The sequence below is a fragment of the Cricetulus griseus genome, chromosome X (assembly GCF_003668045.3).
Source record: "Cricetulus griseus strain 17A/GY chromosome X, alternate assembly CriGri-PICRH-1.0, whole genome shotgun sequence".
NCBI classification, from domain to species: domain Eukaryota; kingdom Metazoa; phylum Chordata; class Mammalia; order Rodentia; family Cricetidae; genus Cricetulus; species Cricetulus griseus.
The window spans coordinates 125918893-125932663 of NC_048604.1; the positions used below are offsets into that span (position 1 = coordinate 125918893).

The 13771-nt window shown below is 40.0% G+C and overlaps 1 protein-coding gene across 30 annotated transcripts in view; it reads right to left on the reverse strand.

Annotated features, from left to right (window-relative positions):
• The window catches only part of Znf182 (zinc finger protein 182), a 72826-nt gene that overhangs the window by 24946 nt on the left and 34109 nt on the right, over positions 1 to 13771 (reverse strand). For 12 of the 30 annotated variants that reach the window (XM_027432332.2, XM_027432333.2, XM_027432337.2 and 9 more), the window contains one exon: positions 9690 to 9917. The exons of 5 other annotated variants lie outside the window; for them this stretch is intronic. In XM_027432332.2, coding sequence (XP_027288133.1) covers positions 9690 to 9917 — 228 coding nt within the window. Of the gene's footprint in view, positions 1 to 9689; positions 9918 to 10547; positions 10618 to 12825; positions 12926 to 13771 lie in introns of all 30 variants that reach the window. 13 more of the 30 variants (XM_027432320.2, XM_035449962.1, XM_035449960.1 and 10 more) reach the window with 3 other exon arrangements.

A 13771-nucleotide genomic window follows, 5' to 3' on the forward strand; every position in this document is an offset into this window, starting at 1 on the left:
ACAACAACAACAATTCTGGAGAGATTACCACACCAGATTTCCAGATACATTACAGAGTTTTACTAAAAAAAAAAACAAAAAACAAAAAAACAAAACAAAAAAACAGTATTGTGTTGTCACAAAGACAGACATGAAGATAAATGGAATAAAACAAAAGACCCAAACATGAGTGCATGTTACTATAGCCACTTGATGTTTGACACAGATACCAATAGTGTTGGAGAATCTGGATGTCCAGTGTAGAAAAATGGAGTCAGACCTACATCTATCATTTTGCAAAAAATCAACAGCAAATGGACCAGAAATCTCAACATGAAACTTGAAATGCTGAAACTGCTAGAAGATAATACAGGCAGTACCCCACAAGATATAGGTATAGTGAAGGACTTTCTGAATGGGAACCAATTTGCTCACAAATTAAGGCCAACAACTGACAAGTGGGACCACATATGAGGCCACTGGCAGTGGGTCCAAGATCTAACACTAATGCACAAACTGACTTAGTGGAGCCCATTCTATATGGAGATATACCATGCTCAGCCTGGACACAGGGATGTGGGGGTGGAGAGGTGCCTTGGTCCTGCCTCAACTAGATGATGGGGCAGACTTAGTAGACTTCCTAGGGGAGGTCTTACACTCTCCATAGAGCAGATGGGAGGAGGGGGTAGAGGAGGGTTTGGGAGGAAAGGAGGAAGGAGAACTGTGATTGGAATGTCAAAAAATTAATAAAATGAACAAAACATAGCTTCTGTATAGTAAAGGAAACAGTCAATCAAATAAGGAGGGAGCCCACAGAGTGGGAATGAAATTTTGTCAGATAAGTGTCTGACAAGATTAGTATCAAACTATATAAGGAACTAAAAAAAAACAGATAAGAAAACACATGAAAAAGCTAAAAGAAAATGCCTTATGGATCTAAACCGAGAGTTCCCCAGAGAAGAAATAAAATGGCTAGGAAATATCTCAAGTGTTTAGTTTAACATCTTTAGCAATTATGGAAATGCAAATTAAAACTACATTGAGATTTCACATTACCATAGTCAGAATGTATAAGATCAAGAAAAACTTGACAACAAATGCTGGCAAGGATGTGGCAGAAAGGGAAACCCTAATTCACTGTTGGTTGGACTGCAAACTGGTGCAGCCATCCTAGAAATCAGTGTGGAGAATTCTCAGAAAGCTAAAAATAAATCTATAATATGACCCAGCTATCCAACTCCTTTGCAAATGCCCAAAGGACTTGACATCCTACTCCACATATACTTGCTCAGCTGTGCCTCTGATCACAATAGCTAGGAAATGGAAACAACAGATAAACGAATAATACAGTACATATTTACAATGAAGTACTATCCAGATGTAATGAAAAATGAAACCATGAAATTTGCAGGTTAAATGAATGGAACTGGAAGATATATTGAGTAAGGTAACACAGAACCAGGTAGAGAAGTGCTTCATGTTCTCTCTTAACTGTGGACCATAGCTCCCAATCTGCAGATGTGAGTATATAACCTAGAAATAATCTTGATTACAGGAAAGTAAGAAAGGACCAGGAGGTTAGGGGAGTAGAAGCTCTAGAGAGGGAACTAGGAGGACACTTGCATTATGAAGAAGAAAATGGGAAAAATGGGGGAAGGGCATTTTAACAGGGGAGGTGGGAAGGGGCAATACAGAGGAAAAGGAACGAGCAAAGATAAATACTACTAAGGAATTTTGACAAAGCTACAGGGAATCATATGTTTACTTAAAATTACATATCTAAAATATGTATAAGTATGCATATATATAGTTTATACATGCATACATATATATACACACACAGCTTAAATACAATTATGCCACTTTGGGTGACAATGCTCTCCCTAGAAATCCCAGTGCCAGGCAAGGGAGTTTCCAAGTTGTTGGTCAGAAAAATTCAAGAGACCTCTAAAATAATATAGTCTATTATTATCTTTGTCCTTGATTGTCTCCCAGATAATTAAAAGTTAGACTCTATTGCTAAAGATACCATGTAGGACTTGAAGAATAGAGCTGGATCTTGCCTGGAAACCTCCTCCCTGAGGACTAACTCTCATAATACTGGAAGGAGCTACACAAGCTGCCAAAGGAAAAAATGCAATCTAGCTGTAATACATACATACCACAACAATGACCAGAAGAACAAGATATCCCAAAAGGTACAATTGTGGCACTTATATCCTGGGAGTAAATAACAGCCATATAATTGGACTTAAGGCTTGCTCACAAAGAGGAAATTTGTACCTGGTTCTGTAAACCTGGCTCACTACTTTGTGGCTGATGGACCCTAGACAAAAACCGAGTTAATCCCCTAAATCAGTACAATTGCTAACTGCATTATAAATTTTACTCTTTTTTTTGGTTTTTTTTTGAGACAGGGTTTCTCTGTGTAACAGTCCTGGCTGTCCTGGAACTCACTATGTAGACCAGGCTGGCCTTGAACTCCCAGAGATCTACCTGCTTCTGCCTCCCAAGTGCTGGGATTAAAGGCATGTGCCACCATTACCCAACTGTCTCTTTTTGTTTCTGTCTTTTTTTCTTTTAGAATTTCATACTGAGGGACTACTTTTAATACAAGTCAGATGATGTAGACAAAGTTGATTACTGAAGACCTAAGCTATAATTTTAGCTAAGGTAAATTTTATAATATTGGACATAAATTTTTTCTTAATGTCATAGACAAAAATGGACCATACATTGAGTAACAAACCAGTAGGCTCTATTGCTATAGCGATATTACTGTGATAAAAATGTAGTAAAATTAAAAATGGTAGTAATATATTTTCTACTTGAAATTAAATCAAACTTCTATTAACTCCCCTGGGAAAGGGAAATATGATCCAAAATTTCTAAAGAGAGTAAGAATAGCTCCTTATCAAACTTTATGAGATACAGAATGCAGTGGATAAAAGAAAACTCAAAGCGTTAAATGCCAACTGAAGAAGAATAAAAACAGGAAAATTTTCCAATTAAAAAAATTTAGGGGAACCCCCACAAGAGCAAGCAAAATCAGACTTATTAAAAGAACTAAGAGATTTAAGCAAAACTTTAAGAAAAACAATATGTCAACAAAATATACCAATAATATACTAGTGAAATTAAAATATTACCTCTTTAAAAGAACATCAAAATATAGATAAGCCACTAGCTGATCTAATTAGAAAAACGTGCAAATATATTATAAATATGAGAAGTGATGATGATCAAATTAGCAACATTTAAAAAATGTTGTCACATATTTTAGCATTTATCAATTTGAGAATCTAGATAAATAGATATTTTAAAAAATACAAATGAACAAAATTTATCCTGGCAAAGAAAGTCATCTTAAACATGGACCCCAGACTGCTGTCTGGGAGGCCAGCACAGGACTGATCCAGACCCCTGAACATGGATGTCAATTAGGTGGCCTATGCACTCTGGGTGGCCCCTGGTAGTGGATTGGTGTTTTTCCCTGTTATAGGAAGGGTCTTTGGGAGCCCATCCCTCGTGAAGAGAAGCACTCTTGGCCTGCACACATGGGGGGTGGGCTAGGCCTGGCCCAGGATCATGTGGTAGACTTTGGGGAGCCACCTTCTGGGGCCCTGCCCTGACTGGGGAGTATAGAGTGGATGGGGTGGGGGGCAGGTGGGGGGTTGGGAGGAGGGGAGGGAGAGGGAGAAGAGATTGACATGTGGAGCAGGCTTGTTCCTAGTTTGAACTAATAAAAAAATTAAAAAAATAAATTCATGACTCAAATAAAAAAAGAAGAAAGTCAGCTTAAGTGGATTAGGCTCCCTTATATAATTATCAAGGAACTAACCTGCCAAGGTCTCACATAGGAATCTTACCCAACCTTCAAAGATAATTCCAACACTACCAGAAATTCTTCCTGAGAAAGGACAATGAAAAGCTTCCACAGTTTACACATATCAAGTTGGTATATAAATGGATTGAAGATTGTACTAACCAGGAAAATAGCAGACCAATTTCACTTAGGATTTCCCCTGTGAAACTTCTAAATATAAACCACATTAACACAATAGTACAACACAACCAAATGAAATTTATTCTAGGAGTACAATGATGGCCCAATAAAAGAAAAATTCATTAGTATAATTCACCATTTAAATAGAGAAGTGTCTTAAGTATAGCTCAGCAGTAGAAGCACTTGCTTAGCATATGTGTGGTGGTTTAAATAAGAATGGCTCTAACAGTGGAGCTAGTTTTTATCCCTAGAGCACAATGGACTTTGGGAGCCTATTCCCTATGGAGGGATACTATTGCAGCCCAGATAAGCAAGGAGGGCCTAGGCCTTCCCCCAAAATGATATGACAGACATTGAAGGTCCCTGGTTGGGGGGGCCTCACTATCCCTGGGGAGGAGTTGGGGTGGGTTGGGGGGGTTAGTGGGGTACATGGGAGGATGGGAGGGCGAGGGAATGGGGGATGGATATATAAATATGAGTAGTAATTAAAGAATTTAAAAAAAAGAATGGCATCCATAGGCACATATATTTGAATCAGGGAGTGGTCATCAGGGAGCGGTACTATTTGAAAGGGATTAGGAGTGTGGCCTTGTTGGAGTAGGCATGACCTGGTTGGACGTATGCCACTGGAGGTGGGTTTTAAGATGTCAGAAGCCCAAGCAAGGCCCAGTGTCTCTCTCTTTCTGCTGCCTGTGGATCAAGATGTAGAACTCTCTGGTCCTTCTCCAGCACCAAGTCTGCCTTCATGCAGCCATGCTTCCCACCATCATGATAATGGACTGAACATCTGAAACTTACTAAATGCTTTCCTTTATAAGAGTTGCCATGGCTATGGTGTTCTTCATGACAGCAGAACACTGACTAAGACACCATGTACAAGGTGCTGGGCTTGATTCTCACCATCACAAATAGATAAGAGAAAATTTCTAAGAATAATTTTAAAGTGTTAATACAAAAATACTGAAAAAAATAAAATTTAAAAGAATCAAAAAAAATCATGGAAACATCACCTTTAGCAATATCCACAAGCAACATAAAATATCTTTGGGTAACACTAACCAAAAAAGTGAAAGACCTGTATAGTAAGAACTTTGAGACTTTAAAGAAAGAAATTAAAGAAGATACCAGAAAATGGAAAGATCTCCCATGATCTTGGACAGGTAGAATCAAGATAGTAAAAATGGCAATCTTGCCAAAAGTAATCTACAGAGTCATCACAATCCCCATCAAAATCCCATCACAGTTCTTCATAGACCTTGAAAGAACAATACTCAACTTTATTTGGAAAAATAAAAAACCCAGGATAGCCAAAACAACTCTGTATAATAAAGGATCTTCTGGAGGCATCACCATCCCTGACTTCAAGCTCTATTATAGAGCCATAGTTCTGAAAACAGCTTGGTATTGACACAAAAATAGACAGATAGACCAATGGAATCAAATTGAAAACCCTGATATTAACCCACACACCTACGAACACCTTATTTTTGACAAAGATGCTAAATCCATATAATAGAAAAAAGATAGCATCTTCAACAAATGGTGCTGGCACAACTGGATTCGGATATGCAGCAGATTCTAGATAGATCCATACCTGTCACCATGCACAAAACTTAAGTGCAAATGGATCAAACATCTCCATATAAATCCAGCCACACTGAATCTTCTAGAAGAGAAAGTGGGAGATACCCTTGAAGGAATTACGCCAGTAGCACAGACACTGAGGTCTGCAATTAATAAAGGGGACCTCCTGAAACTGAGAAGCTTCTGCAAGGCAAAGGACACAGTTAGTAAGATAAAATGACTGCCCACAGAATGGGAAAAGATCTTTACCGACCCCACATCTGACACAGGGCTGATTTCCAAAATATACAAGGATCTTAAGAAGCTAGCCACCAAAACACCAAACAATGAAATTAAAAAGTGGGGTGCAGAACTAAATAGAGAATTCTCAACAGAGGAATCTGAAATGGCTGAAAGACACTTAAGAAAGTGCTCAAAATCCTTGGCCATCAGAGAAATGCAACTCAAAACAACTCTGAGATACCACCTCACACCTGTCAGAATGGCTAAAATCAAAAATACCAATGACAATCTATGCTGGAGAGGATGTGGAGAAAAAGGAACACTCCTCCATTGCTGGTGGGAGTGTGAACTTGTAAGACCACTCTGGAAATCAGTACGGTGGTTGCTCAGAAAAATGGGAATCAGTCTACCTCAAGATCCAGCCATTCGTCTCTTGGGTATATACCCAAATAATGCACGCTCATACAACAAGGACATATGTTCAACCATGTTCATAGCAGCATTGTTTGCAATAGCCAGAACCTGGAAGCAACCTAGATGCCCCTCAAGTGAAGAGTGGATTGAGAAAATGTAGTACATTTATACAATGGAGTACTACTCAGCAGAAAAAAAAGCAATGGAATCTTGAAATTCGCAGGCAAATTGATGGAACTAGAAGAAACCATCCTGAGTGAGGTAACCCAGTCACAAAAAGACAAACATGAATTTTATATCCATATATGAATTTTAGACATAGAGCAAAGGATTATCAGCTTATAATCCTCTTCACCAAAGAAACTAGGAAATATGAAGTAATCTAAGGGATAAAGGAATGAACTCCAGGAGTGGGAAGAGGCAGGAACTCCTGTGCTAATTGGGAGCATGAGGGTAGGGGAGAGGGAGATGCCAGATTGAGAGCAGGAGAAGAGGAGTTGAGGAGAGGAAATGGAGGAGCAGAAATATTGAGTTGGGGGAAGAATAGAGGAGAGAGAGCAGGATGAGAGATACCATAGTAGAGGGAGCCCCTATAGGTCCGAGGAGAGATCTGGAACTAGGGAGATCTCCAGAGACCTACAACGATGACACGATCTGACAATCCAGGCAATGGTGGAGAGGATAACCTAAACGCCCTTTCCCTAAAATGAGATTGATGACTACATTTATGCCATCCTAGAGCCCCCATCTAGTGGCTGATGGAAGCAGAGACAGACATCCACAGATGTACTCTGAACTGAACTCTGGAATTTAGTTGAAGAGAGGGAGGGATGATGATCGAAGGGGTCTGTACCAGGTTGGAGAAACCCACAGAAACAGTTGGCCTGAACAAGGGGGAGCACATGGACCCCAGATGCTGTCTGGGAGGCCAATACAGGACTGATCCAGACCCCTGAGCATGGATGTCAATGAGAAGGCCTCTGCACTCCAGGGGCCCCTGGTAGTGGATTAGTATTTTCCTGGTGTAAGAAGGGACTTTGAGAGCCCATCCCATGTGAAGGGATACACTCTTGCCCTGGACACATGGGGAAGGGCCCAGGACCAGCACAGGATGATGTGGTGGACTTTGCGGAGCCCGGGTTGAGGGTCCTACCCTGCCTGAGGAGTAGAGGATGAATGGGGTGTGAGGTAGGTCAGGGCTGGGGGAGGAGGGATGGGGGTGAGGGTATGAAACAAGCTTGTTCCTAATTTGAACTAATAAAAAAAAGAAAAAATATAAGGTCAAGGCTCAGTATGGTAATATGCATCACAGCTCCAACATTTGAGAGGCAAAGGCAGTAGGAACATGAATTCTTGGCAGCCTGGGCTACATATACGGCATATACGAGGCCAGACTGGGATACAAAGATTCTGTTTCAAGAAAACAAAAACAAATTGCATAAGGCTATTAAAAAAATACTGGAACAGAAAATAAATTGTGTAAGACTAGTTAGAAAAATACTGCAGCAAAAATAAAATGACCAATCTTAAAGCACCAAGGACCTGGGTTCAATTCCTAGCACCCATATGGCAGCTCACAACTGTCTGTACCTCCAGTTCTAGGGGATCCAATACCCTCACACAGACATACATGCAGGCAATACACCAATGCACACAGAATACAAATAAATAAATAATTTTTAAAAAACCCCACATTGTTTTGGAGACAGGGTATTGCTATGTAGCCCAGACTGGCCATGAAGTCCCTATATTCCTGCCTCAGCTGAGTACTGTGGATTTATAGGTATGGACCACTGTGTCCAGCACATAAAACTCACTTTTTAACAAATGGTGCTAGAGGTGCTAAAATTGGAGAATCATTTAGAAGAAGTTAAATTAGGTCTGCATACCATTCTATGTTCAAGAATATACAAATATAAAAGTCACACAAAAGTACTGAAAGAATACAGGATAGTGTACCCATGACCTGACTTTATGGATGGACTTTCTAACCATGAATAAAAATCCAGTTGTAATTAAAGACCGACTAAATATAACCACAAAAACTTTTTAAAAAGCCTTTTTCAAAGACTTAAATCCAGAGACAAATAACAAATTAGGAGTAAAATTGCTGCAGCACATGTTACAGGCAAAAAGTTTATATCCCGTCACTAAGATGGCTCAGCAGGTAAAGGTGTTTCCTACCAAGTCTGGTGACCTGAGTTTGATCTCTGGAACCCACATTGTAGAAGCAGAGAAGTGACTCCTACAAGTTGTCGTTTGATATCTACACATATGCTACAGTGCAAATGCCAAATACATATACACACAAGACACATCTGTACACTAAATAAACAAATAAAGTCAATAATTTTTAAAAAGTCAGTATCTTTGATACATAAGTAACTCTTAAAGATCAAGAAAAAAGACCAAGTAATTGATGGAATTTTTTTTTAAGACAGGGTTTCACTATGTAGCTCTGGCTGTCCTGGAACTATGTAGACCAGGCTGGTCTTGAACTAACAGATATCCTCCTGCCTCTGCTTTCCAAGTGCTAGGATTAAAGGCATGTTATCATGCTTAGTTAAAAAAAATCAAGGATCTTTGAAGAGTTTATAAATATACAAATAGATATTCAGCGAGCTGGATGTTGGCTCAGAGGTTAAGAGCACTGGCTGCTCTTCCAGAAGTCCTGAGTTCAATTTATAGCAACCATATGGTATCTATAATGGGATCTGGTGCCCTCTTCTGGCCTGCAGGCATACATGTAGAACACTCACACCAAAGGGCCGGGGGAGACACTCTGCTTCACTCAGAACCAGTAGAGATTAGAATGATGCCACTTTGTATCTATGAGATTAATTACAGGTAAACAATGTATTGTGTTTATGCAGTGACACTATGATGCATTGTTGGTGATAATGGAAAATAGGATAGTCACTAATAGAAAAGAATGTAACAAAAAAGAAAAAAAGAATGTAACAATAGCTCCCCAAACAAGAAATTTATTTGCCATCTAGTATTGCCATATATAGGAATTTATATAGAAGATATAACTGCACAAAAAGGCAACACAAGCATATGCACAAAGTAATTTATTGTATTAGTCCTCTTAATTGAAAAAATATTGCAAACAATTAAATTCCCTCATAGTGTTTAAACAAATGGGTGCATCCACTATTAGTAGTACATAGCTATAAATATAACATATGTGGTAAGCATCCATGGGTATCCTAACATTATGATATAAACATTCCAAGTTTTGAAAATCCCAGTCTTTAAAAATTAAAACACTCAAAAATTCAGTCTCTTTAAAATACAAAGTCTTTTAAGATTTTAAAGTTCAAAGTCTCTCAACTGTGGGCTCCTGTAAAAAGAATACTCAATTTAAATACTTTACTACTTTAAGAGGGAAGAACCAGTGCATAGTATCAATCTGAACAAAGCAGAACCAAACTCCAAAAGTGTAAATAACCTAATGTCTAATTATTTGGAAGTCACTCACAATCTTCTGGGCTTCTCTAAGGGCTTGGGTCACTTCTTTATCTCCACCCCCTGAAGCATGCACCGTTGGAATTTTAGGCTCTGGATGGCTCCACTCCACTGCTGCTGCTGTTCTTGCTGGTCCTCCCATGGCACTGGCATCTCCAAAATGCTGGGGTCTTCTGCAACTGGGCCGAACTTTCACCAATTGTCCCTCATGGTGCTCTGATGTAGGATGTCCTTCTGTACTCTGTGAATATGTGTTGCTTTTATTGGTTGATGAATAAAGCTGCTTTGGCCTATGGCTGGGCAGAATATAGCTAGGTGGGAAATCCAAGCAGACATATAGGGAGAAATAAGGCAGAGTCTAGGCAGACGCCAGCAGCCGCAGAAGGAGAAAGATGTTGGAGCAGCACAGGTAAGCCATAGGCCACACAGATTAATAGGAATGGTAATTTATATTAAGAGCTAGACAGTAATAAGCCTGAGCCATCATCCAAATAATTATAATTAATACTAAGATTCTGAGTGATTATTTTATATGAGGTTGTGGACTGGCAGGCAGGAAAGAAAAGCCCTGGTTACATTTGGCACCCAACGTAGGGCTCTCAAATTTCCATAGGGCCTGAGAGAGCTTAAAATAAAAAGGGGTTCTAGAACACATAAATGGAGCCCAAAACACCTTCCTAATTGTGTCTCTCATGTAGGCCTCAGTACAAAGGCACTGTGGCATTCAGGCTTGAGCACAGAGGCATCTCCAAGCCACACAGCGTGCTGCGTGGTGGATTTAGATCTTACTCATACAGACTAAAAAGGTTTGTGGGCCAGCTGCATGCTATCTGGTGGCAATATAGATCCCAGAGGTGGGGAGGAGGGGTACCTTTGCTATGTTGGAAAGCTGATTGGGTGAAGCCAGTAGCCAAAGCCGCCACTTTGGTCCTAAGTCACACCTGCTTAACAGTTTAAAGCAATGATCAAAAAAGGGATTACAGATACACAATAAAGACAGATTCAGACAAAAAAACCCTCTAAACAGGTTACAGCATGCTTAAAAAAAGTACATAGGGATAGTCACCCCAAATGTCATTGGCTAAACGGATCGAGCTCCCACAACGGCTCTCTTCAGGACTCCAGCCTTGCCACACAGTGCCAAGCCTCAGCTGCTCTCCATGACCCCTTCACACCTTCAAAACCTGGGTGACTCTTACACTGCCAAGTTCAGCTGCCACCACAAGGTACAACTGGAACACAGTTTCTGTGTGCTGACTCTCAGGAAACACTTTCCAGAAGATTTCACCTCAGTGATGCTGGTCTCTTCTTAATCACCACTAATTTTTCAGCTCCAGCTGACCAGTATCAAGTATCTCAACAAAGGCTTCACTTTAGTAGTTCTGGTAAACTGCTAATCACAGATAATTATTCATCTCGAGCTAACCAAACCACAGAATCTTAATTCAAAATAACAAATGGCCCGGACAGAGTATTTAAACTTCCCTTAGAAATTTCACAAGCCAGGCCTCCACTGTCTACACTGCCTGCAACATTCTTATCTTCAAAGCTCACTGAGCTCTCAACACAGAGACTAAAAGGCTATTTTAGTCCAAAGTTTCAAAATCGTTCCACAATCTTCCCCAAAACACATGGTCAAGTCTGTTATGGCAATAACCCACTGTCTTGGCAGCAACTTCTGTCCTATTTAGGGTTTCTACTGCTGTGAAGAAACACTATGACCAAAAGCAAAATGGGAAGGAAAGGGTTTATTCAGCTTACGCTTCCACACTGTAGTTCATCACTGAAGGAAGTCAGGACAGGAACTCACACAGGGCAGGAACCTAGAGGCAGGAGTTGATGCAGAGGCCAGGGAGGAGTGCTGCTTACCGGCTTGCTCCCCATGGCTTGCTCAGCCTGTATTCTTATAGAACCCAGGACCACCAGCCCAGGGATGGCACCATCCACAGTGGGCTGGGTCCTCCCCCATCAATCACTAATTAAAAAAATGCCTTACAGCTGGATCTCATGGAGGGATTTTTCTCAACTGAGATTCCCTCCTTTCAGATAACTCTAGCTTCTGTCAAACTGACATAAAACTAGCCAGTACACTGGGTCTTAATGTATCCCATGCTGGCCTTAAACTCACTATGTAGCCAAGGCTTGCCTTGAACTCCTGATCCTACCAACTCTACTTCCCAAGTGGTGAGATGGGCCGTCATGGCCAGTTTTATCTGGTGCTGGAAATGAACCCAGTTCTTTGTGGATAAAAGGCAAGTACTCTACTCAAATTCAGATCCATTCTTCCTATCTACTTTTTGTATGTGTGTTTATATGTATAGATGTGTATGGTATACGTGTGTGTGTGTGTGTGTGTGTGTGTGTGTGTGTGTGTGTGTGTGTGTGTGTAACTCAAGTTAAAATTAGAAAAAAAGCATAATACCCTATGGCATAATTATAGAAAAATGTATTTGTGTATGCTCCCCTAAACTTCAAATTTACTCATGGATATCTTGAGGACTGCAAGATAGGGCCTTGAAGAAGCCAACATGTGATTACTGAGGGTAAGGATTTTCAATCCTGGTCCTGGAGAAGGGCTAGAAATTGGGTTGGTTATCAATGGCTAATTATTTAACCAATTGTACCCTTGCAACAACCCTAAGTGATAGGGATGAAAGTAAGGGAACTTCTGGCTTAGTTAACATTGAAGTACTCAGAGGGTGGCATACTCAGAGGCTGTGGAAGGAAGCTCTTCACCTCCACATCTTGTGCTCTATATATCTTTTTCATTTGGTTGTTCCTAAGTCGTACCCTTGTTCTAGCTTGGTTCTTGTTGTTCTGTTCTAGTTTGTTCTCTTTCTGAGATAAAAACTATGACCAAAAGCAACTTAGGAAGGATCACAATCCTGATCACAATCCATCGGTCAACCAGGAGCAGGAATTGCAGCCCAAGAGTAGCGTTGTCCACAATGAGCTGGATCTTTCCACATCAATCTATAATCAAGAAAACTGTCCCACAGACATGACTGCAGGCCGTGCCTAACTGAGTTCTCTGAGTTATTCAAGTACACTATTGAATTTGTATAGGATAGTGTGTGGTGACCCCTTCTAGTCCCATGATGATTGCTTTGGCTTCTCTACTTGAATGCTAGCTCATTAGTGAAACACACCTTTGGGCACATCCATGAAGGCAATTCCAGAGTGGATTAACTGAGGAAGAAAGCACTACCCTGAATGTGGGCAGCACCATCCAAGGGCCGAGATGCCAGACTAAATAGAAAGGGAACAAAGGAGAAGATCAAGTTCAAGTGAGCACCAGTATTCCCCTTCTCTGCTTTCTAATCTGTGGGCAAGCAGTCTTTATGCTCTACGACATTCCCTCTAGCACAGAATACACCCTCAAACTATGATTTTCTTATCTGTCAGGTATTTGGACAAAGCAATGAGAAAACTATATAATACAACCCCAAATTTGTAACTGGGCATAGACAAAGGTAGCCATTTTTGGCTGGTGTCTCAAGTCAAACAACTTTGTGGGACTATTGTGGGTCTGTCCTACTGCTGATACAAACAAATGTATTGGGGGATACAAGTAAGTATAAAACACTACAAAAATTTAAAGTAGCCAACAAAAAATGGTTCAATAGTAAAAAATTCCTTCAAAAACGAGGAAATCTCAGCAAAGAAACAGACATTATTATGAGAGAACCAGAGATTACAGAACTGAAAAAATACAATAAACAAATATAAAACATACTAAACAGGCAGGAGGGAACTTGCCTATAATGCACAAGTCCCTATTACTTTCCAACATTTTCACAAAAACAAAAATAAACAAGAGAAAAACTTCACTAGTTGTGTGGTAACAATAAAAGATAAAATCAGTGACCTTGAAGGTAAATATCAACAGAATTTATTTAATCTTGAAATCAACAAAAAACTAGACTGAAAGCTGAGAGTGTAGCTCAGTGATAGAGCATGTGCCTAACATGATGAGGTTATGGGTACAATACCAAGCGCTGCAATGACTATGTAGAAAACAGATATTTAAAAAGGAACAGAAATTCAGGGGCCCATGGGACTTTAACAAAAACTCCAATATTCATATTAATGATA